At 31.5% G+C, this 27,251-nt stretch overlaps 2 protein-coding genes across 3 annotated transcripts in view; one reads left to right on the forward strand and one right to left on the reverse strand.

The window, feature by feature from the left end:
- The window catches only part of LOC109826104, a 33,387-nt gene extending 30,457 nt beyond the window's left edge, over nucleotides 1–2,930 (forward strand). Inside the window, exon 18 of the mRNA XM_020393067.1 lies at nucleotides 2,375–2,930. Coding sequence (XP_020248656.1) covers nucleotides 2,375–2,425 — 51 coding nt within the window. The 3' untranslated portion in view covers nucleotides 2,426–2,930. The remainder of the gene's footprint in view (nucleotides 1–2,374) is intronic.
- On the reverse strand, nucleotides 3,450–26,001 carry LOC109826183 (coiled-coil domain-containing protein 115). Of its 2 annotated transcripts, none has more exons than XM_020393175.1 (6): nucleotides 25,826–26,001; nucleotides 5,073–5,205; nucleotides 4,442–4,573; nucleotides 4,264–4,328; nucleotides 3,826–3,913; nucleotides 3,450–3,749 (listed from the first exon to the last, which is right to left on the reverse strand). In XM_020393175.1, exons 1-6 carry the CDS (start codon nucleotides 25,967–25,969, stop codon nucleotides 3,634–3,636), a joined length of 678 nt encoding a protein of 225 aa, XP_020248764.1. In that variant the 5' UTR covers nucleotides 25,970–26,001; the 3' UTR covers nucleotides 3,450–3,633. The 2 variants fall into 2 exon arrangements, with proteins under 2 accessions (XP_020248764.1, XP_020248763.1); XM_020393174.1 differs by having other exon boundaries at nucleotides 3,826–3,916.

Genomic DNA, 27,251 nt, shown 5'->3' on the forward strand with positions numbered 1-27,251 from the left:
CCCCCCCCCCCCCCCCCAACCCCCCACCAAATAACAAAACCACCCTTCCAAAAAAAAGACACCAAAATTAAAAATAAATAAATAATCCGCATGTAGATTGTCGTCATAACCATATGGTTTGTTTCATTGTTGACTTACCACCAAGAACCATATATACATAGCAGTCTTAAGGAAGAAATAGGTAGCTCATGTGAATTTTTCTCTCCATTAGTACATCTTCTCTTATTCTAGAATTTCCTTGCAGTCAAAGAACATTAGTCTATCTTAATGTTAATAGCTTTTGAACTGCTTTCAGTACTATATTGTCAACATTCGAACAGGGAAAAAAACATAATACCTCAATTATCGAAGTATTTAGGATACAGCAAAACATTCCATTTTGTCAAAGTATGATATTGGCTTGAGTAATTGTTGAAAGATTGAATAAACGCGCTACCGGGAGGCCTTTTTTTCTGCTAGTATATTTATCACCAAATAACAATAGTTGACCTATCTCAGTATTTTCAGTTTATAAAGATCTCAACTTCTTTTGATGAGTAATTAGTAAATGTGTATAATATCACTAGAAGAAAGTTTAGCTGAGAAGTCATTACAACTTCACATTGTATCAGGTCAAAGAACACCAAAGTAAATAAGAAGGGGATTAGTAAGGCATATCGAAGAACTACTTAAGCTTCTGATATTCCTTGAATAAACAGATGATATATAGCAACAAACGCTCAAGAAATATTGGAATTCATAACTGCAGAGTTGTTGATATGATAACTCTATGACATGGTGACGAAAAACTAGCTAATCTTATGAGTTTTTGGCAACAAATTAATTTATTCAGTCTACATTGACGATCCCTTACGTGCATAATGAACAGTAATATCATATGACTGAAGCATAACGTACCAATACCATAGATTTTAGGGGTGCATTTGTTTCGAATACGGTTTGGATATGACACTTATTATATCCATATCCGCTTTCTAAAAACGGATACGGATACGGATATTCTTCGGTCAGGAAAAGTCATCCATATCCACATTAAACGGAATTTGATCCAATTCGGATATTAGAGAAACGGATACAAATCTGATATTTAGGAAATGGATATGAATCGGATATGGCCGATGATAATAAAAGGGTTGGGTCGAGGGTTTAATGAGACTAGTGTGGCTCCCAAATATCCTGGAGGACTGTATGAGATTGGTTAGAATTTAAGTGTGACCGGATTCAAATAGTGATGGATGTTAGTGGGTCAGCAGTTGTAAATGGCAATAGGGCATGTGAGTGAGTGGGACAAACCACAGTATAAGTTAAAAGTAATGTGCTGATCGGATATATAATAGGAGTCTTTGTAGTCCAGTGCCTTTTGAGGAGGTGACCATGGTCCGACTCCTATCAAATACATTATTATTTCATATTTTTTCTTTGAAAAAAAAGAAATATCCGAATATCCGGATTGTATCCGTAGGTTTAACCTGATAACCGTATCTGACAAAAAAAAGAGGACCATATCCAAAACTAGGGGTGGTAAACGATAGAATCGAATCGAATACTAAGGTGTTCGTATTTGTATTTGTTTAAAATTATCGAATTTGAATGCGGACTCTAATATTCATATATCTAGTTTTTTGTTTAAAATTATCGAATTTGAATGCGGACTCTAATATTCATATATCTAGTTTTTCGAATTCGAACTCGAATACTTGGTATTTGATAAATATTCATGAATATTCACGAATACTTAACGAATATCAAAGTATATTATTCCGCTAAAGAATTTGATTTTCAAATAGTATTAAAATTCACAAACAAAAACTATTCCTTTATAATATATGATGTATATATATTTAAATCAAATTTTTAATTAGAAAACAGATTTAAGATTATTTAAGTCTTAAAATTAGTATATAAAACTTAAGTAAAGATGGTAAGTGGGTTAAAAATATAACATCATATGTGCAATAATACAAATAATAAGCTGTGATCAAATTTTAAACGAATGACAAACGAATCGAATATACATCTGGTTAAATTCTATTCGTTAATAAACTCGAATACTAAAAAATATTTGTTTAGTGGTAAATGAACTACCAAATTGAATATGACCGAATAGTTATTCGAACAATTATCGAACTATTTGTTAATTATTTGGTTTATTTCCATCCCTATCCAAAACTGTATCTGGTCGGTTAAAGATTTCGGCTACCATATCCGCATCATTAGCGAATACGGTTAAGGTTGGTTCGGATACCCCTGATAGATTTGCATGGAAATACTGTTTCAACTTTCTTTTTTATCCAATTGCATCAAGTTCCCCTACAAATCTTCATCAGCCGTGTGAACATGCAATCGTGACATGAAACTGTATTTTGTTCTGCAGAGTGTAAGATCGAACTACAAAAGGGACGACAACACCGCATCAGCTGTGTGATCTGGCTGATAGCGTCGCGTGTCTTTGAATCTCCTGGCTGCGAATGAGTAGATTATTAAATGTGAGATCTCCACCTAAGTCGTCGTCTTTCTTATACATCCTGGATGCTGCATGTCCTCAAGGTGTCAGCTCCTGGTATCCCTGGCATATAGGCACAGTGTGCATAGCATTGTGGCCATGGATGTAAACGTTTACATCAATCCAGAAACCCAATATACTACACAGAAATTATGCTTCACAGGTGTCGGACCATTGCATATTGAACTTTTGGTACGATTAGGAGATTTATGTTGAGCATAGCAATATGTGCAGAGGCATGCCTGAATGTTTTTTTTTTTCATTTTTTATTTTTTATTTTTATAACAAAGTCTGTTGTTGGTGCATGTTTTATATGTAAATTTTCTTCCAAGTTTGTTATATATGAAAGACTTATATTATTTCCAGCTGTAAAAAACAATTGATATTCTGACAATACCTTTAGTTAAAAGGTTGTAGGTTAAATGTCCTTGGTGAAACTGGACAGATGCTTGTGATATTAGAAGTTGTGGATTTCTAAACAATGCATAGTACTTTGGGAAATTGTAAAAAATTCTCAACGCTTGTTATATTAGAAGTTGTGGATTTCTAAACAATGCATGATACTTAGGGAAATTGTATGAATTCTCCATGCTCGGTTCAAAGGGATGGCTTTCTGTTTCAAATTCATATTGCAGAGTTCATTGAAGAGGTAACTTCCAGCAGGCTAAATGAGAATAAAATCAGTGTTACGATGAGGTTCATTTGGAGGTATAATATAACATGGAAACTGGTAGGTTGTTGCTAACTGCCGCGGTATTTCAAGAATACTTATTGCACCATGACGCTCGCAAAGAGAGTTCATGAATGAGAAAAATTGTCAGTTGCAAACATTGAAATCCCAAAAAAAACAACAAAAGAGCAAATAGAGAAAATCAGGACGTAACCTGCGAATAATGTTCCGCTGTGAGCATCATGCATTCAGATTAATGGTATGAAATCAACAAGATCTCCCATACTTCTCATGATATTACAGCTTCATGAATTGAGAAATGCAAGAGACTTTTATATCATTAAGGTGCGATCTGTATCTCTTAACATATTAGTATACTGGTGCTTCATTACAAAAATGCTCTTTCACATTTCACTGTGAAGTGGAGATACATTGTTCGAATTTTGATAATAATAGAAGATCAAGACAGTTGATTCTCTGGCACCTCAATTTGAATTGCATGTTCCTTCCGCAACCGAGAGAAAGCTGACAACATGGAGGATCGCATATTTGCTATTTCTACAATAGTTTCCAAGGCTGCACAATAGTAGAAAATTAGATGTGCATTGGAAAAATGTGCAACCGACAACACCTGTATCACGCAAAAACTAACCTGACTCAAACGAAACTTGGGCAGTCCTAAGCTTGGGGGATACCAAAGTTCCGAAAACTGCTAAAGGTTTAGATCTCTCCTTCTGAATCTGCTGTCACAAACAGAAACATTTCATCACTCTTAAGACAGTAGCATAACAGAATGAAATAAACTCAAATAGTTACATTGACGTTTTCTTAAGCCAGATTTTATATAAATCGAGAGGAAGGAAAGCGTTTTTTTTAACAGATCTCCAGCTTAAAACCTTTCATCTAAGAACCCAACACGAACAGGTCGAGTCCCCTTAACCAGTTCCTGACTTGTTTACAACCATAATGAATCTTCAGGTTTATGCTAACAACATCAATCTGCTGCTAATATTCATATCTAACTTGAGATCTGAGAGTTCAATAATAATGAAATAATATATTATACTAAAACAAAAAAAAAGGAAATTACATTATTGTCAGCAGCATTAGGAGAAGCATCATTTGCACTCGCTGGATATGTTTCCTGGGACCCCTCTGAAGATGAAAGAGAAAATATCAGATCTTATAGGGAATGCATTTTCCGTCAATATAATCCAAGAGGAGATTAAAATAATAGCAAAAAACTCAATGGAAAACAAGTTCCATACCATGAAGATGGGATGATCCTCTACGCCTTAGCTGTGAAATAGTAGGGTTTGGCACCTCCTCAACAGCCTCTTCAAATGAATACGTGTTTCCTTCCAGAGAAGAGCCCCATTTTGATAGCGTATAGTGTAGTTCTGATAGTAAAACAAGAAAGATAATCATTTAGGGTGTCTTTAGCAATGGGTTAAAGAGCTTTTACCTGAATTTATGTTTCCAATCAGTTTTAAGGTTCAAATAACCCTGAACGAATTTGCGGAGCAAAACCGGCTTAAAAAGGAGGCTTGCTAATCCGTGTGTATAAGTAGGTTAAGAGACAACCCCAGTTTTTACATAAAGCAAAGAGTTGGAAGCACAGGAAAATTTGATTGTAGCATATTCATTATTGATGGTTATGAAGTTAAGGAATATTGATCCTAGCTTCATCGCTCTTTTTCTCATGACATGCATATGCTTTTTCATGTAACTCATCTCATTTAACAGTACTATATTATACTGAGAATAAACAGCAGCATCGTGGTTTTCTATCTTAAGTCTTGCGCAAACCAATGCTGATATAATGTGTTTGCCAAAAAAATAGAAAAACCAAATCTATCTGAGGCATTAGAAATGCATCAGTTAAGTTCATAAAACTACCAGAATGAGATTCTTTGATTGATTCAGAAACTTGCACTGTAGTTGCAGCAGATTGTTCTTTAAGATCCAACAATGAACTAGAGACACGTGATGATCCCATAGAATGGCGAGCGCTGGCCAGGTCCAACCATCCCTGCTAACAAAAAAAATCTTCTATGTATTCATTTAAGGTAAATTATCTTTTATCGACAAAAAAGGGGAAGATAATGCAATGTTAAAGATGCATGTATACAATTATGGTTGAGGAGATGTGATTTGGTCAACAGCCATAATCATGGATTATAGTCCATAAAAATTCGCTAAGTTGGAGAACACAAATATTCTAAAACAGATGAAATTTTGTGATTTTGTCGAAAATGGCCAAAATCATGGGTTATAGTCAACATAAACTTGAGAATTTTGGAGTACGCATAAACTAGTCTGAACGTACAATAGTTTGTTGTAGGCCGAAATAATTTGAGAAATTGATCTAAAACAGCCAAAATAATAGTGTATAGGCCATGGAAATTCAAGAGTACATATGAATTATTTTGTGTGATGGTAATTTGTGATTTGGTCGAAAACAATGAAAATCATGTATTATAGTTCATAGAAATTCGATAATTTGGAGTATGCATAGAATATTATAACGAACGAAAATTTGTGATTTAGTCGAAAATGCCCAAAATCATGGGTTATTGTCTGCAAAAACTCGAGAATTTTGGAGTACGCATAAAATATTCTACAAGAGACAATCAAATGTGATTAGATAAAAAATAGCCAAAATCATGAGTTATAGTCCATAGAAACTCGAGAAATTTGGAGTGTGTATAAATTGTTTCTATCAGGAACGGAAATCTGCATTTGATCGAAAACGATTAAAATCATAGGTTATAGTCCATAGCAATTTGAGAATTTGAAGTACGAATAATATATTCTGTGTCGACGCAATCTTGTGATTTGGCCGAAATGCCCAAAATCATGGGTTATAGTCCATAGGAATTCAAAACTTTTAGAATACGTATAAAATATTTTACAAGGAGCAACAATTTGTGATTTGATCGAGAACATCCAAAATCATGGGTTATTGTCTATAGAAAAATATACTATAAGGTGCGACAATTTATGATTTGATCGAAACTATCCAAAATCATGGGTTATTGTCTACAGAAACACGAGAATTTTGGAGTACGCATAAATATTCTATGAGGTACAACCGTTCGTGATTAAATAAAAAATAGCCAAAATCATGAGTTATAATCCATAGAAACTCGAGAAATTTAGAGTCTGTATAAATTATTTCTATTAAGAATGGAAATTTGCAATTTGGTCGAAAATGGTTAAAATCATAGGTTATAGTCCATAGCAATTTCAGAATTTGAAATACGAATAATACATTGTATGTCGGATGAAATCTTCTGATTTAGTCGAAATGCCCAAAATCATGGATTATAGTCCACAAGAATTCAAAAATTTTGGAATACGTATAAAATATTCTATAAGGTGCAACGATTTGTGATTTGATCGATAACATCCAAAATGATGGGTTATAGTCCATAGAAATTTGAAAATTTTGAAGAATGCATAAAATATTCTGAGGTATGGCAGTTCGTGATTTGATCGAAAGCCAAATCATGGGTCATAGTCCTTAGAAATTTGAGTATGTATAAATTATCTGGGATAATTATTTGTGATTTGATCGAAAACAATCTAACAATAAATTATAGTCCATAGAAATTTGAGGAACTAGAGTGCGCATAAAATATTCTATAATGGATGAAATTTTGTGATTTTGCTGATAATGACCAAAATCATGGGTTCACAGAAACTTGAGAATTTTGGAGTACGCATAAAATAATCTATAATGTACAATAGTTCATAATTTGATCGAAAACAGCCAAAATCGTATGTTATAGGCTTTGGATGACAAATGCAAAGTAGGGGAAAACTATAGGGTATTTAAGTACAACTAAGCCTAAAATATTCTATCACGAATTGCAGCTCGTGATTTGGCTGAAAACAACCAAAATCATGGTTATAATCTAAAGAAATTTAAGAAAATTGAAGCAGGTACAAATTATTGTTATGTGGAATGACAATTTGTGACTTGGTCAAAACAGTCAAAATCATAGGTAACCACCCTTAGAAAATTTTGAGAATCTGAAGCACATATAATATATTTCAAGGTAGACGAATTTTTTTGATTTAGTCGAAATCACCCATAATCATGGGTTATAGTCCACAAAAATTCGAGAATTTTAGAGTACGCATAAAATATTCTATAAGTTACTACGGGTTGTGATTTGGTTGAAAACAAACAAAATCAAGGGTTATAGTCCACAGAAATTTAACAAAATTAGAGTACGTATAAATTATTTTTGTGGAATAATAATATTTTATTTAGTCAAAAAGGTCAAAATCATGGGTCATAATCCATAGAAATATGATAATTTAAAGTACAGATAAATATATTCTATGCTAGATGGAATTTTTTATTTGGCCGAAAACGTACAAAATCATGGGTTATAGTCCACAAAAATTAAAGAACTATAGATTATGCATAAAATATTCTATGAGGTAATTCAGTTTGTGATTTGATAAAAAATAATCAAAACAACGAGTTATAGTTTACAGATTTTTGAGAATTTAGAGTATGCATAAATTATTTTTATTATGTGGGATGATATGGGGTGATAATTTGTAATTTGGTTAACGGTCATAATAATGAATTATAGTTCATAAAAATTCGAGAAGTTGAAGGGCAAAAAATATTCAATATCAAAAGTAATTTTGTGATTTAGTCGAAAATAGCCAAAATCATGGGTTATAGTCCACAAAAACTTGAGAATTTTGGATTACACATAAAATAATCTATAAGGGTTAATAGTTCGTGATTAGATCAAAAATAGCAAAAATCGTGAGTTATAATCCATAAAAACTAGAAATTTTTTGGAGTGTATAAATTATTTCTATCGGGGGCGGAAATTTGCGATTCACTCGAAAACGATTAAAATCATAAGTAACAGTCCATAGCAATTAGAGCATCTCCAATGGTATACTCTATATTTAGAGGGTTTGAAGAGAATATTCTTCAAGATTCCTCAAATATAGAGTGTTTGTAAAAGTTGTGCTCCAATGGTGCCATCTATATTTATATGAATTAATCTACCATTAACAAACTAATGATGTAAATAAAATAATTAAAACTTATAATTTTTTGTACAAAAATTATACCTTTAGAACCGTCTCGCCGAAACATTTTAAATGAGATTAATATTGAATATTTTTAGAGTCATTTTAAATTAGTTTATTTTAATATAATAAAATTAAATTAATAAAATAAATATGTAGGGATCTATATAACCCGCCCTAAAGGAACTACATTCAAAATACAGAAATATAGAAAGGATGTGGAGCGGGCATTTGGAGTACTTCAAATACGCTTTGCCATCATCAAATGATCAACACGATTTTGGGATAAACGAGTGCTACATGACATTATGTCTACTTGTGTAATACTACAGAATATGATTGTGGAGGATGAACGCGAAGAACTAGATAATATTGATTCAACTCAACCTTCAAATACTGACGAGATGGATAACAATGACGATGAAAGATTAAGACAATTCCTCGCTCGACATAGGAAAATCCAAGATCGGGAGGTTCACTTTGAACTTCAGAATGCACTCATTGAACATTTATGACAAAGACATGGTAATGGAATAATGTAATTTTTTTAAGCTTGATGTATTTTAAATTCTCTGTACTTAACATTTCATAATGATAAATTTGAAATTAATATTAAAAGTATTAAATATTAGTCTCATTTTGAAGGTTTCGGCAAGACAATTTCAATGATATAATTTTTATTTAAAATAGACTAGTAAATTTAAAATTATATTAAGTTAAATAATTAGTTTAATTATATTCAATGATACAATTGGTGTTTATGAAAAGTTATAAATGAGATGGAAAGGCAAAATTGGAATTAAAATATATGAATAGTATTTTAGAGGGATCCCTCTATATGAGCCCAAACCCTTCAAATATAGAGGGTTATTGTAGCACCCTCTTAATATAGAGGGTGCTATAGTTATACCATTAGAGCCAATGGTACTCTATTATAGAGGAATGGAGTACAATTGGAGATGCTCTTAGAGAATTTGAAGTACGGATAATATATTCTATGTCGGACAAAACTTTGTGATTTGGTCAAAATGCGCAAAATCATGAGTTATAGTTCACAGAAATTCGAGAATTTTGAAACACGCATAAAATATTCTATGAGATACAACAATTTCTAATTTTATTGAAACATTTAGAATGATGGGTTATAATCCATAGAAATTTGAGAATTTTGAAGAATGGATAAAATATTCTATGAGGTGCTACAGTACATGATTTGATTAAAAATAGCCAAAACCATGGGTTATAGTTCGTAGAAAGTCAAGTACATATAAATTATTTTATGTGGGATGATAATTTGTGATTTGTTCAAAAACATTCAAAATCATGGATTACAGTTCATAGAAATTTGAGAATTTGGAGTACGCGTAAAATATTCTATAACGAACAAAATTGCGTGGTTCCATCAAAAGTCCTCCAATCCATGGATTATGGTCCACATAAACTCGATAATTTTGGAGTTACTCATAAAATATTCTACAAGGGAAAATAGTTCACGACTTGATAGAAAATAGCCAAAATCATGAGTTAAATTCCATAGATATTTGAGAAATTTGGGGTGCATATAAATTATTTCTATCCGCAACGAAAATTTTAATTTGGTCGAAAACGGTTAAAATCATAGGTTATAGTCCATAGCGATTCAAGAATTTGAAGTACAGTTAATATATTCTATGTTGGACTAAACTTTGTAGTTTGGTCGAAATGCCCAAAATCCACAAAAAATCGTGCATATAATATAATGTGTGTTGCACTTAAGTACCCTACAGATTCCTGTACTTTGCACTTAAGTTTTCAGCACAATTATATATCCTAAAGTTTTTAAACTTGTTATAGACCCTTGTTTTTTAAAGCAAACATATACCTTAAAAATTTTTAAAACTAGCACTCAAATACCCAAAAATTTTAAAACTTGAACTTAAAAATCCTAAAATTCTCAAAACTGCAAATGCGAGGGTATTAAAGTGCAAGTTCTAAAAACATTTAAGGCATTAAAGCACAGGTTTTAAAAACCTTATAAAGTGTATAAGTGCAAGTTTTAGAAACTTTATATTATATAAGTGCTACCAAAAATAAGTGTATATATAAGTGCAAAGTAAGGGAAACTATAGGGTATTTAAGTGCAATTAAGCCTAAAATATTCTATCATGAACCATGACTCGTGATTTGACTGAAAACAACCAAAATCATGGTTGTAATCCAAAGAAATTCAAGAAAATTGGAGTACATACAAATTATTTTTATGTGGAATGATAATTTGTGATTTGGTCGAAAACAGTCAAAATCATGGGTAACCCTTAGGATTTTGAGAATTTGAAGCGCAGATAAACTATTCCATGGTAGACGAAATTTTTTGATTTAGTAGAAAACACCCAAAATCATGGGTTATAGTCCATAAGAATTCAAGAATTTTAGAGTACGCATAAAATATTCTCTAAGTTACTACAGTGTGATTTGATTGAGATCAATAACAATGATTATTAGAGTACATATAAATTATTTTTATGTGGGATGACAATTTTTCTCTAGTAAAAAATGGCCAAAATTATGGGTTATAATCCATAGCAATATGAGAATTTAAAAAAACAAATAAGCCTGGATGAAAATCTTGATTTAGTCGAAAACGCCCAAAATTGTGTGTTATAGTCCATAAAAATTCGAGAAGTTTACATTATGCATAGAATATTCTACGACGTACTACAGTTCGTCATTAGATCGAAAATGATCAAAACCACGAGTTATAGTTCACATAATTTTCGAGAAATTTGGAATATGCATAAATTATTTTTATGTGGGACAGAAATTTGAGAAAATTGGACTACATATAGATTATTTTCATGTGGGATGACAATTTTTTTAGTAAAAAAATGGCCAAAATTATGGGTTATAGTCCATAGAAATATGAGAATGTGTGTATATATATATATATATATATATATATATTCTATGCTGAACGAAATTTTTGATTTGGTCTAAAATGCCTAGATTCGGGGGTTACATTCCACAAAAATTCGAGAACTTTAGATTATGCATAACATATTCTACGAGGTACCGCAGTTCATGACTTGATCAAAAACAATCAAAGCTGCGAGCTATAGTTCACAGAGTTTCAAGAATTTGGGGTACACATAAATTATTTTTATGTAGGATGACAATTTATGATCTGGTAGATAGTCATAAACCATGGATTATAGTCCATAAAAAATCAAGAAGTTAGAGTGCATAAAATATTCTATAATATACGTAATTTTTTGATTTTTGCCAGAAAAGTACAAAATCATTGATTATAATACATAAGAAACTTAAGAATTTTGGAGTACGCATAAAATAATCTATAAGGTACAATAGTTCGTTATTTGGTAAGGAAACAATGAAAATCATGGGTTATAGGCCATAGAAATTCGAGATTACATATAAATTATTTGTGTGATGATAATTTGTGATTTGGTCGAAAACAGTCAAAATCATGGATTATAGATCATAGAAATTCGAGAATTTAGAGTACACAAAACATCCTACAAAAGACAATTGTTCGTGATTTGAGCAAAAACATCCAAAATCATGAGTTGTAGTACATAAAACTCCAGAAATTTGGAGTGCGTATAACTTATTTCTATTCAGGAAGGAAATTTGCGATTTTGGTCAAAAACATTTAAAATCATAGGTTATAGTCCATAGCAATTCGAGAATTTAAAGTACGGATAATATATTCTAGGTCGGACGAAACATTGTGATTTGGTCAAAATGTCCAAAATCATGGGTTATAATATAAATCGGGAATTTAGCAATACTCACAAAATATTCTATGAGGTGCATCAATTTGAGTTGATCGAAAACATCCAAAATGATGGGCTATAGTCCACAGAAATATGAGAATTTTGAAGAATGCATAAAATATTTGATGAGGTACTACAGTTTGTGATTTGATTAAAAACAACCAAAATCATAAATTATAGTCCACAAAAATTCGAGAGTACGTATAACTTTTTTTTATATGGATGATAGTTTGTGATTTCATCGAAAATAGTCAAAATAATGGATTATAGTCCATAGAAATTCAAGACATTGGAGTACACATAAAATATTCTTATAACGGATGAATTTTTGTGCTTTTGCCAAAATTGGCCAAAATCAAAGGTTATTGTCCACAAAAACATGAGAATTTTGGAGTACACATTAAATAATCTATAAGGTAAAATAGTTTATTATTTGATAAAAAACAACCAAAATAGTGGGGTACATGCCTCAGAAATTCGAAAGTACATACAAATTATTTTAGGCAAAATGGCCAGATTGGTATATTTTTTAGAGGCTTGGTGACATGTTAGTATATTTTCTTTTAGTTTTGTCAGATTAGTATAAATTTTCGACTCTGACGCCATATAAACCTTAAATTTGGCCGGAGTTACTGTTCCGACCAGGGCTGATGGGATTTTTTACAAAAAAAACCTCATCAAATACAATTTCCTGCTCCTAACACCCCCCCTCTCCCTCCTCATCCTCTTCAACCTCCCCCTCTCCCTCCTCAACCTCTTCCTCCTCATCCTCTTCAACCTCTCTCTCTCTCTCTCTCTCTCTCTCTCTCCTCCCATGGTCTCCGTTCTCTGCAACTACACTTCATTGGCCTCTCGCCTCCCCAAACTCCCTCTCCTCCCCAATCCCAACAACAAACCCAAAGGGGACAGAGCTTGTGTTCTCAAAGGTGATGATGAGAGTGGCGGTCTCCTCTATGAGGCTGCTTGTGTTCTCAAAGGTGTTGATGACTAAATATCCCCGGTTGTTGTGTATCAGTTATCTTGGTTCAAGCCCCACCGACTTCTTTCATCGTCATTTACATTTATCTATCTATTTCAAAGTGCTAATGATTGGTAGATGCTTTGTGCTTTTTGGTGATTCCCAATGAATATATATAAAAGCAGAATATGCTCTTCGTTTGTGAATTGGTATTAATTTAGTTTGCTATACAACTATTGTAAATAAAAATCATCATATAGTATATACTCTGTCATCTTACTCTGATGAACTTTATTTTTTTAAGGAGAAGATGATGGGCTGCCTATTTAATTAATCACAGAAGAACTATTTGGCGAAGACTTCTTACTGCATTAGACAACGAAGCTAGCAGCTTCCTCAATCTTTGATTAGTTCAAGGTTTTCAGCAAGTGACGATGCGCCTAGCTAGTACTGTCAGCTTCTAAGCAACTGACATCACTTCCTAGATTGCCTTCATTTGCCAAATAATTGACCCTTATTATTACCTCTCTGAATACGCGACAAGCATGAACGCTCTCCAAGAGTTGAATCATTCAATCCGATATCATATCGTCACAAAGTCACAGCAAAATCTTGGCATTACCTGAGGCCCGTGGCTGAGGGAGATCCCTCCACATTTCACTAGAAAATTACGGCGGAAAAAAGGTCATCCTCAAGCCATATATAGACTTCTAATAGCAACCTAAAACACGCAACACGCACAACTCACCTTGTTGCGAATCCCCGAGAGAAGTTCCAACCCTTAGCCAAGCAAATAAGGCCAAGCCGAGTGACTTGCCTGGAATGGTCATCAAACCAAATCATCAAGGAAGATGACTCTACAGGGGACGGAAGGTCATTCCAGGATGAGGAGGGGGGCAGGAAATTGTATTTGATGAGGGGATTTTTTACAAAAAATCCCATCAGCCCTGGTCAGAACAGTAACTCCGGCCAAATTTAAGGTCTATATGACGCCGGAGTCGAAAATTTATACCAATCTGACAAAACTAAAAGAAAATATACAAACATGTCACCAAGCCTCTAAAAAATATACTAATCTGGCCATTTTGTCAATTATTTTATGTGGCATGATAATTCGTGATTTGGCCGAAAACATTCAAAATTATAGATTATAGTCCATAGAAATTTGAGAATTTAAAGTACGCATAAAATATTCTAAAATGAATAAAATTTTGTGATTTGGTCGAAAATGCTCAAAATCATGGGTTATAATCCACAGAAACTCGAGAATTTTGGAGTACACATATAATATTCTATAAGGGACAATAGTTCGTGATTTCATAAAAAATAACCAATATCATGAGTTATAGTCCAAAGAAATTCGAGAAATTTGGAGTGCATATAAGTTATTTCTATCCCGGAAAATTTTTTGCGATTTGGCCGAAAACGGTTAAAATCATAAGTTATAGTCCATAGCAATTCGAGAATTTAAAGTACAGCCCCAAAATCCACAGAAAAATCTTGCGTATAATATATTCTATGTTGCACTTAAATACCCTATAGTTTCCTCTACTTTGCACTTATATAGCCTCACTTATTTTTGGCAGAAATTATATAACCTAAAGTTCTTTAAATTGTCAATATATACCCTTGTTTTTGGAAGCATTGATATACCTTAAAAGTTTTTAGAGCTTGGACTTAAATACCCGAAAGTTTTTAAAACTTTAATTTAAAAATCCTAAAGTTCTTGAAACTACAAGTGCGAGGGTATTAAAGTGCAAGTTTTAAAATTTTTATAGAGTAGGGGGCATTTAAGCGCAAGTTTTAAAAATTTTCTAGAGCATATAAGTGCAAGTTTTAGAAACTTTAGATTATATAAGTGCTACCAAAGAGAAGTGAGGGTTTATAAATGCAAAGTAGGGGAAACTATAGGTCATTTACGTGCAATTAACCCTAAAATATTCTATCACAAACTATAACTCATGATTGACTGAAAACAACCAAAATCATGTTATAATCCAAAGAAATTCAAGAAAGTTGGATTACGTACAAATTATTTTTATGTGGAATGACAATTTGTGATTTGGTCAAAAACGGTCAAAATCATGGGTAACCCTTAGGATTTCGAGAATTTGAAGCACAAATAATATATTCCATGGTAGATGAAATTTTTAGATTTAATAGAAAACACTCAAAATCATGGGTTATAGTCTACAAAAATTCGAGCAATTTAGAGTACGCATAAAATATTTTATAATTTACTACAGTTTGTGACTTGATTTGATTGAAAACAACCAAAATCACGGATTATAGTATACAGAAATCTAAAATTTGAGTATATATAAATTATTTTTGTGGGATGACACTGTTTTATTTAGCCAAAAACAGCCAAATGACAAGTTATAATCCATACCAACATAATTAAAGCATAGAGATATACTCTATGTTGGTTGAAATTTTTGATTTGGTCAAAAATGCCCAAAATCATGGATTGTAGTCCATAAAAAATCGAGTACTTTAGATTACGCATAAAATATTTTATGAGGTACTACAGTTCGTGATTTGATCGAAAACAATTAAAACCACGAGTTATAGTCACAGAATTTCAAGAACTTGGAGGAAGCATAAATTACTTTTCAATTTGTGATTTGGTCAACAGTTGTAACAATGGATTGTAGTCCATAAAAATTCGAGAAGTTGGAGCGCGTAAAATATTTTATAACAAACATAATTTTGTGATTAAGTCAAAAATGGACAAAATCATGGGTTATATAGTCCATAGAAACTTGAGAATTTTAGAATACACATAAAATAATCTATATGGAATAATAGTTCGTGATTAGATCACAAGCAACAAAATGATGAGTTATAGTCCATAGAAACTCAAGAAATTTGGAGAGCATATAAATTGTTTCTATCCGGGACAGAAATTTGCTATTTGGTCGAAAATAGTTAAAATCATAGGTTATAGTCCACAGGAACTCGAGAATTTGAGGTACGAAAAATATATTTTACGTCGGATGAAGCTTCGTGATTTGATCGAAATGCCCTAAATCATGGATTATAGTCCACAGAAATTCGAGAATTTTGGAATACGCATAAAATATTCTATGCAGTACTACAATTTATGATTTGATCGAAAACGTCCAGAATGATGCGTTAGTCTATAGAAATTTTATAATTTTGAAGAGTGCACAAAATATTGTATGAGGTACTACAATTCGTGATTTGGTCGAAAACAGACAAAACCATGGGTTGCAGTCCATAGATATTTGAGAGTACGTGCAAATTATTTTTATGTAGGAAAATAATTTTTGATTTGATAAAAAACAGTCAAAAGAATGGATTATAGTCCATAGAAATTTGATAAGTTAGAGTACACAAAATACTCTATACCAAACGAAATTTTGTGATTTTACCAAAATTGGTCAAAATCATGGGTTATAGTCCACAGAAACTCGAGAATGTTGAAGTACACATAAAATAATATATAAGGTACAATAGTTCATTATTTGATCAAAAACAACCAAAAGTGGGTTATAGGCTTTAGAAATTCGAGAATACCAGATGTAAGTTATTTTATGTGGGACGATAATTTGTGATTTGGTTGAAAACATTCAAAATCATGGATTATATAATCCATAGAAATTTGAGAATTTGTAGTAGGCATAAAATATTCTATAACAAACAAAATTTTGTGACTTGGCCGAAAATTCATGGATAGTTCACAGAAACTCGAGAATTTGAGTATGCAAAGAATTTTCTATAAGGAACAGTAGTTCGTGATTTGATTTAAAAAAGCCAAAATCATGAGTTATGGTCCATAGAAATTTGAGAAATTTAGAGTGCGTATAAATTATTTTCATCCAGAATGAAATTTGTGATTTTCGAAAACGGTTAAAATCATATGCTATAGTCCATAGCAATTCGAGAATTTAACGTACAGTTAATACATTTTATGTCGAACAAAACTTTGTAGTTTGGTCAAAATGCCGAAAATCCATAGAAAATCATGCATATAATATATTCTATGTTGCACTTAAATACCCTACAGTTTCCTCTACTTTGCACTTATATACCCTCACTTGTTTTCAGAAGCAATTATACACCCTAAAGTTTTTAAACTTGTCATTGTAGACCCTTGTTTCTGGAAGCACTCATATACCTTAAAGATTGTAGAACTTGCACTTAAATACCCGAAAGTTAGTAAGACATGCACTTAAAAATCCGAAAGTTTTTGAAACTGCAAATGCGAGGGTATTAAAGTGCAAGTTTTAGAAACTTTCGGGTATATAAGTGTAAGTTTTAAAAACTTTATAGAGTATATAAGTGCAAAAGTTTTAGAAACATTAGATTATATAATTGCTACCAAAAAAAAGTGAGGGTATACAAGTGCAAAGTAGGGGAAATTATAGGGTATTTAAGTACAAGTAAGCCTAAAATATTCTATCATGAATTGCAGCTCGTGATTTAGTGAAAACAACCAAAATCATGGTTACAATCCAAAGAAATTCAAGAAAATTGGAGTACATACAAATTATTTTTATGTTGAATGACAATTTATAATTTGGTCGAAAATGGTCAAAATCATGGGTAACCCTCAGGATGTCAAGAATATGAAGCACATATAATATATTCCATGGTAGACGAAATTTTTTGATTTAGTCAAAATCATGGGTAACAACCCTTAGGATTTCAAGCACATATAATATATTCCATGGTAGACGAATTTTTTTGATTTAGTAGAAAACACCCAAAATCATGGGTTATAGTCCACAAAAATTCGAGAATTTTAGAGTACACATAAAACATTCTATAAGTTACAAGAATTTATGATTTGATTGAAAACAACCAAAATCAAGGGTTATAGACCACAGAAATTTGACAAAATTAGAGTATGTATAAATTTACTTTTATGTGGAATAATAATCTTTTATTTAGTCAAAAACGGCCAAAATCATGGGTTATAATCCATAGAAATATGAGAATTTAAAGTGCAGATAAATATACTAATTCTATGCTAGATGAAATTTTTGATTTGGTCGAAAACGGCCAAAATCATGGGTTATAGTCCACCAAAATTTGAGAACTCTAGATTATGCATAAAATTTTCCATGTGGTACTATAGTTCGTGATTTGATCGAAAACAATCAAAACCACAAATTTCAATTCATACAATTTCGAGATCTTGGAGTGAGCATATTACTTTTCAATGGGACAATTTGTGATTTGGTCAATGGTCATAATCACGGATTATAGTTCATAAATATTTGAGAAGTTGGAGTGCAAAAAATATTTTATAACAAACATAATTTTGTGACTTAACCGAAAATGGACAAAATCATGGATTATAGTCCATAGAAACTTGAGAATTTTGAAGTACAAATAAAATATTCTATAAGGGACAACAGATGATGATTAGATCAAAAATAGCCAAAATCATGAGTTATAATCCCTAGAAGTCGAACAATTTGGAGTGCATATAAATTATTTCTATCAAGGATAGAAATATGTAATATGGATGAAAACAGTTAAAATCATAGATTATAGTCCATGGTAATTCAAGAATTAGAAGTACGCAAAATATATTGTCAGTTAAAACTTTGCGATTAGGCCAAAATGCACAAAATCATGGAGTTATAGTATACAAAAATTTGAGAATTTTGGAATACGCATAAAATATTCTATGAGGTACAACAATTTGTGATTTGATCGAAAACATTCAGAATGATGTGTTATAGTCCATAGGAATTTGAGAATTTTGAAGAATACGTAAATATCCTATGAGGTACTACACTTTGTGATTTGATCGAAAACAGCTAAAATCATACATATAGTCCATAGAAATTCGTAAGTATGTATAAATTATTTTTATGTCACAAGATAATTCATGATTTGACCGAAAACAATCAAAACAATAAATTGTAGTCCATAGAAATTCGAGTAGTCAGAGTGCGCATAAAATATTTTATAACAGACGAAATATTGTGATTTTACTGAAATTAACCAAAATCATGGGTTATAGTCCACAGAAGCTTGAGAATTTTGGAGTACACATAAAATAATCTATAACGTTTAATAGTTTGTTATTTGATAAAAAATAGCCAAAATCGTGGGTTATAGGCCTTAGAAATTCGAGAATACATATAAATTATTTATGTAAGATGATAATGTCACCTCATTGAAAACATTCAAAATCATGGATTATAGTCCATAAAACTTTGAGAATTTGAAGTACGAATAAAAATTTCTATAATGAACAAAATTTTGTGATTCGGTCGAGAATGCTCCAAATCCTGGATTACAATTCACGGAACTCGAGAATTTTTTAGTCATAGTCAATAAAAAATTGAGAAATTTGGAGTGCATAAAAATTATTTCTATCCGCGACAGATATTTGTAATTTGGTCGAAAACAAATAATGTATTCTATGCCGGAGGAAACTTTGTAGTTTGGTCGAAATGGCCAACATCCACAAAAAATCTTGCGCATAATATATTTTATATTGAACTTAAATACCCTATAGTTTACTTTAGTTTGCATAATACCCGCACTTGCTTTTGGCAACAATTATATTCCTAAAGTTTCTAAACTGGTCGTTATAGACCCTTGTTTTTGGAAGCATTCATATACCTAAAAGTTTTTAAAACTTGCACTTAAATACTCAAAAGTTTTTAAAACTTGCACTAAAAATCCTAAATTTCTTGAAACTACGAATGCGAGTGTATTAAAGTGCAAGTTTTAAAAAGTTTACGGCATTTAAGTGTAAGTTTTAAAAACTTTAAAGCATATAAATGCAAGTTTTAGAAACTTTAGATTACATAAGTGCCACCAAAAGAAGTGAGGGTATATAAGTGCAATGCAGGGGAAACTATATATATTTACATGAAATTAAGCCAAAAATATTCTATCATGACCTACAGCTCATGATTTGACTGAAAACAACCAAAATAATCGTCATAGTCCAAAAAAATTTAAGAAAATTAGAGTACGTACAGATTATTTTTATGTGGAATGACAATTTCTGATTTGGCCAAAACGATCAATGTAAGGGGTTATAACCCATTGGATTTCGAGAATCTAAAGTACGCATAATATATTCCATGTAGACGAAATTTTTTGATTTAGTAGAAAACACCCAAAATCATAGTTTATACTTATAGTCCACAAAATTTCTAGAATTTTAGAGTACGCATAAAATATTTAGTAAGGTACTATAGTTTGTGATTTGACTAAAAACGGGCAAAATCAATGGTTATAGTCCACAGAAATTTGAGAAAATTGGAGGACGTATAAATTATTTTCATGTGGGATGATACTTTTTAAAGTAAAAAAATAGCCGAAATTATGGGATACAGACCATAGCAATATGAGAATTTAAAGTACAGATAAATATATTCTATGATGGACGAAATATTTGGTTTGGTCCAAAACGCCCAAAATCATGAGTTATAGTCCACAAAAATTTGAGAACTTTAGACTATGCATAAAATATTCTATGAGGTACTATAGTTTGTGATTTGATCGAAAACAATCAAAACCACAAGTTATAGTTCACAAAATTTTAAGAATTCAGAGAATGCATAAATTATTTTTAAGGGACGACAAATTGTGATTTGATCAACGGTCATAATCACAATAGTTCATGATTTGATCGAAAACAATCAAAACCACAAGTTATAGTTCACAAAATTTTAAGAATTCAGAGCATGCATAAATTATTTTTAAGGGACGACAAATTGTGATTTGATCAACGGTCATAATCATGGATTATAGTCCATAGAAATTCAATAAGTTGGAGCGCATAAAATACTCTGAAATAGATGAATTTTTGTGATATTGCCGAAAATGGCCAAAATCATGGGTTATAGCCCACAGAAACTTGAGAATTTTCGAGTACACAAAATAATCTAGAAGGTGCATAGTTCATTATTTGATCGAAAAACAGTCAAAATCATAGGTTATATGCCATAAAAATTTGAGTACATATAAATTATATTATGTAGAATGATAATTTGTGATTTGATCGAAAACAGTCAAAATCATATATTGGAGTCCACAAAATTTCCATAATTTAGAGTATGCATAAAATATTCTATAACGAACGAAAATTTTTGATTTAGTCGAAAATGCCCAAAATCATGGGTTATTGTCCACAAAAACACGAGAATTATGGAATGAGCATAAAACATTATATATTCTATAAGGGTCAATAGTTCTTGATTAGACAAAAAAACCAAACTCATGAGTTATTATCCATAGAAACTTAAGATATTTCGAGTGCATACAAATTATTTCTACCCAGGACGAAAATTTGTGATTTGATCGAAAACGGTTAAAATAATAGGTTATAGTCCATAGCATTTCAGGAATTTGAAGTATGGATAATATATTCTATGCCTGACAAAACTTTGTGATTTCGTCGAAATGCCCAAAATTATGGAATGTGCATAAAATATTTTATGAGGTGCAACAACTTGTGATTTGATCAAAAACATCCAAAATGATGGGTTATAGTCCATAAAAATTTGAGAATTTTGAAGAATGCAAAAAATATTCTTTGAGGTACTTCAGTTCGTGATTTGATCAAAAACAGTCTAAATCATGAGTATAGTCCATAGAAATTCGATAGTACATTTAAATTATTTTTATGTTGGGTGGTTTTGTGTTTCGATCGAAAACAGTCAAAACCATAGATTATAGCCCATAGAAATTCAAGAAATTAGAGTACACAAAATTGTCTATAATGAATGAAATTTTGTGATTTTACCGAAATTGGCCAAAATCATGGGTTATAGTTCACAGAAACTTAAGAATTTTGGACTATGCTTAAAATAATCTACAAGGTACAACAGTTCGTTATTTGATCAAAAATAGCCAAAACCATGGGTTATACGCCTCAGAAATTTGAGTGCATATAAATTATTTTATATGGGATGATAATTTGTGATTTCATCGAAAACAGTAAAAATCATGGATTATAGTCCATAGAAATTTGAGTAATTGGAGAATGCATAAAATATTCTATGACGAATGAAATTTTGTGATTTCTTCAAAAATGCTCAAAATCATGGGTTGTAGTCCATAAACTCGAGAAAATTGGAGTACGCATAAAATATTTGATAAGGGACAATAGTTCGTGATTTGATAAAAAATAGCCAAAATCATCGAGTTACAGTTGATAGAATTTTGAGAAATTAGGAGTGTGTATAAATTATTACTGTCTAGGACAAAAATTTGCAATTCGATCAAAAATAGTAAAAATCATAGGTAATGGTCCACAGCAAATTGTGACTTTGAAGTATGGATAATATACTCTATGTCGGACGAAATTTTGTAGCTTGGTCGAAATGCCCAAAATCATAGGTTATACCCACAGAAAATCGTGCATATGAGATATTCTATGTTGCATTTAAATACACTACAGTTTTCTTTAATTCGCACTTATATACCCTCACTTGTTTTTGGCAGCAATTATATACCCTAAAGTTTTTAAACTTGTTGTTATAGAGCCTTGTTTTTAGAAGCAGCCATATACCTCAAAGTTTTTAAAACTCGCATTTAAATACCCGAAAGTTTTTAGAACTTGCACTTAAAAATCCTAAAGTTCTTGAAATTGCAGATGCGAGGGTATTAAAGTGCAAGTTTAAAAAACTTTAGGGCATTTAAGAGCAAGTTTTAAAAACTTTCTAGAATATATAAGTACAAGTTTTAGAAACTTCAGATTATATAAGTATTGCCAGAAAGAATGGTATAAGTGCAAAGTAGGGGAAAGTATAGGTTATTTAAGTGGAATTAAGCCTAAAATATTCTATCAAGAACTACAATTCATGAATAAATTGAAAACAACCAAAATCATGGTTATAGTCCAAAGAAATTCAAGAAAATTTGAGTACTTATAAATTATTTTTAGGAGGAATGACAACTTGCGACTTGGTCGAAAATAGTCAAAATCATGGGTTATAACGTAGAGGATTTGGTAGAAAACAGTCAAAATCTTGGATATTATAGTCCATAAAAATTCAAAAATTTTGAGTGCGCACAAAATATTCTATAACAAACAAAAATTTGTGATTTGCATGAAAATACCCAAAATCATGAGTTATTGTCCACAGAAACTCCAGAATCTTAGTGCGCATAAAATATTCTGTAAGGGACAATAATTAATGATTAGATAAAAAAACTGCCAATATCAGGAGTTATAGTCAATAGAAACTCGAGAAATTTGGACTGCGTATAAGTTATTTCTATCCTAGACGAAAATTTGTGATTCAGTCAAAAACAGTTAAAATCATAGGTTATAGTCCATAACAATTCAAGAATTTGAAGTATAGATAATATAATCTGTGTTGGACGAAACTTTGTGATTTGGTCGAATGCCCAACATCATGGGTTATTATCCACAGAAGATTGAGAATTTGGGAATGTGCATAAAATATTCTATGAGATGCAACAGTTTGTGATTTGATCGAAAACCTCCAAAATGATGGGTTATAGTCCATTGAAATTTGAGAATTTTGAAGAATGCATAAAGCATTCGATGAGGTAGCACAATTCGTGATTTGATCGAAAATAGTAAAAATCAAGGGTTATATTCATAGAAACTCAAGAGTACGTATAAATTATTTTTACGTGCGATGATAATTTGTGATTTGATCGAAAATAGCTAAAACAATAGATTATAGTCCATAGAAATTCGAGAAGTTAGAGTACACAATATTCTATAGCAGATGAAATTTTGTGATTTTGCCGAAATTGGCCAAAATCATGGGTTTAAGTCCACAGATTCTTGAGAAATTTAGAGTAGGCATAAAATAACCTATAAGGTACAATAGTTTGTTATTTGATTGAAAATAGCCAAAATCATTAGCTATAGGCCATTAGAAATTCGAGAAATTTAGAGTACATATATTTATTTTATTTCTGACGAAAATTTGTGATTTGGTCAAATACAGTAAAAATCATGGATTATAGTCCATAGCAATTCGAGAATTTGAAGAACGGATGACATCTTTTATATTGGACTAAATTTTGTGATTTGATTGTAATGCCCAAAATCATTGATTCAAGTCCAAATTTGTTTGAGAATTTTAGAATAAACGTAAAATATTTTATAAGGTACAACAGTTTATGATTTGATTGAAAACATTCAAAATTATGGGGTTATAGTCCATAGAAATTCGAGAGTACAAATAGATAATTTTAGGCCTAATTGCACTTAAATACCCTATAGTTTCCCCTATTTTTCACTTATTACCCTTACTTATTTTTGGCAGCACTTATATACCTTCACTTGTTTTTGGCAGCTACTTACAACCCCTTAAGTTTTAAAAGCAACACGTTTGTAGAATAAAATTCTTAAAATTTGCACTTAATGTCCTCAAGTTTGCATAACTAAGAGTAGTTTTAGTGCAAGTTTAAAATTTTAAGGTATTTGAGTGCCAATTTTAAAAACTTAAGGGTATTTTAAGGTATTTTAGGTTTTATAAGTGCTGCCTAAAATATTCTACGAGATATAGTAATTCATAATTTGATGGAAAACAATCAAAATCATTAGTTATTATCCCCATAAGTTAGAGAAATTTGGAGTACATATAAATTATTTGTATCTTTGTATGTGCGATGATAATTTGTGATTTAATCTAAAACGGTCAAAATCATGGCTCATATTATATAGAAATTCGATGTACGCATGAAATATTCTATGCTGGACAAAATATTAGGATTTGGTCTAACATGCCAAACATCAAGGGTTAGAATCCACATAAATTCGAGATAGAGCACACATAAAATATTTTATGAGATACAGCAGTCCATGCTTTGATAAAAAATAGCCAAAATCATGAGTTATAGTCCAGTGAATTACAATAAATTTGGAGTAAAAAATATTTTATGAGATACAGCAGTCCATGCTTTGATCAAAAATAGCCAAAATCATGAGTTATAGTCCAGTGAATTACAATAAATTTGGAGTAAAAAATATTTTATGAGATACAGCAGTCCATGCTTTGATCAAAAATAGCCAAAATCATGAGTTATAGTCCAGTGAATTACAATAAATTTGGAGTAAAAAATATTTTATGAGATACAGCAGTCCATGCTTTGATCGAAAATAGCCAAAATCATGAGTTATAGTCCAGTGAATTACAATAAATTTGGAGTAAGTATAAATTATATTTATGTGAGACGATAATTTGTGATTTGGTCGAAAACGATCGGAATCACAAGAATTTGAAGTACATATAAAATATTCTATGCTGAATGAAATTTTGTTATTTGGTAAAAAAAACACCGAAAATCAAGGGTTGGTCCAAAATACTTGGATAATGCTTAAGGTAATTATATTTTAAGGAAAAAGAGTAAAGGGTAAGATGAGGCAATGACGCAATGTTAAAAAGATAGATGCATACGAAGAAGTTTATGCTCTCCAGTTTGTTCGAAGTTAGCATCCAAGCAAGCAGCTAAAGTAGCGAAGATCTATGTCCCAAATAGCATTTCAATTCTCTTTCACTACACAAACGATCATTCATAGCCAAACTAGGATCCCTTTTGAAGTAACAGATTCTAATATCACCTGCCTTCAAAAGAGATTAACTGTTACATGCGAGGTTTTTAATGATTTATCCCGTTTGAAGCATTTCCTTGTGAACCTAAACAGAATTTCTTCAGCTAGACAATTTGGTATTAATTGTACTGCATTTATGAACAAGTCATGCTCAATTTTGACGGAAGTTTGCATCTTTTTTGCGAAAATTTTCTCTTTTCACAAAAAAAAAACAAATTATAACACAAAAGATGGTTAAAATAAATAACCAAAACCCTAGATTTACAAATTGATCACGATATGCATAGAGAAAAAATCGATGACTGACCTTCCGAAGGGAGGAAGTCAATGAATCCATGAGGGTGACGTAGCTGTCTAAAGAATCTAAAAACATCAAAATATTCTCATCATTTTCCCCTTCTTCTTCTTCTTTGGAGTTCGGGGAGCTGAGAGCAGTACTCTCGTCCTCCATTGATTTTTTTTTTCCGTTTTTCCAAGTTAAACCTCCGAAGCTCTTTGTTATGGATCTTATTGTTAACTTCTTGGGTCCTCGGCCTATGGGCCTAGCCCATTTAGTCTCAGACAACCTTTTCAGACCAAGTAACTTTTTTTTTCCTTTTCTTTTCTTTTTTTTTTAAATTTTTAGTAGAGCAAATTTTTTAGGAAAATGATAGGGGCACACCCCCAACCACAACCCCAACCACACCCTCTCTCTCATTTGCTATAGTACACCGGGCCTCATATGAGATTTTAAAATTTAAAATCACATGTGAGACCCGATGCACTGTAGCAAATGAGAGAGGATGTGGTTGGGGTTAGGGTTGGGGGTGTGCCTCTAGTGCCACCCAATTTTTTAATTGTTTCGGGATGGCTACTTGTGATTGGTTCAGATACGGTCCGAATCATGTGTTATAGTTTATATAAATTCGAGAATTTCGGTAAGTTGTACAACAATTTGTAAAATGGTCGAAAACAACCAAATCTTGTGTTTATAATAGTCCACATAAACTCGAGAAAGTTAGAGTACGCATAAATTATTTTATGTTGGATGGTTATTTGTAACTTTTATCAAAAACTGACAAAATTAAGGGCTATATAGCCCAGAGAAATAGAAAAATTAAGAACATGCATAGATGATTCTATGTTGAACAATATTTTTTAGATTTGGTTTAGAAAGGTCAAAATCATTAGTTATAGTCCGCTTAAATTCGAGATTTTTTTAATAGCCATTAAATATTCTATGCAAGAGTATAATTTGTGATTTGTTTAAAAACATTCTAAATCATGTTATAATCCGCAAAAATTCAAGAATTTTAAAATCACATGTGGGACCCGGTGCACTGTAGCAAATGAGAGAGGATGTGGTTGGGGGTGTGCCTCTAGTGCCACCCAATTTTTTAATTGTTGCGGGATGGCTACTTGTGATTGGTTCAGATACGGTCCGAATCATGTGTTATAGTTTATATAAATTTGAGAATTTCGGTAAGTTGTACAACAATTTGTAAAATGGTCGAAAACAACCAAATCTTGTGTTTATAATAGTCCACATAAACTCGAGAAAGTTAGAGTACGCATAAATTATTTTATGTTGGATGGTTATTTGTAACTTTTATCAAAAACTGACAAAATTAAGGGCTATATAGCCCAGAGAAATAGAAAAAATAAGAACATGCATAGATGATTCTATGTCGAACAATATTTTTTTTTTAGATTTGGTTGAGAAAGGCCAAAATCATTAGTTATAGTCCACTTAA

Source organism: Asparagus officinalis, chromosome 10, assembly GCF_001876935.1.
Source record: "Asparagus officinalis chromosome 10, Aspof.V1, whole genome shotgun sequence".
In the NCBI taxonomy this organism is placed as follows: domain Eukaryota; kingdom Viridiplantae; phylum Streptophyta; class Magnoliopsida; order Asparagales; family Asparagaceae; genus Asparagus; species Asparagus officinalis.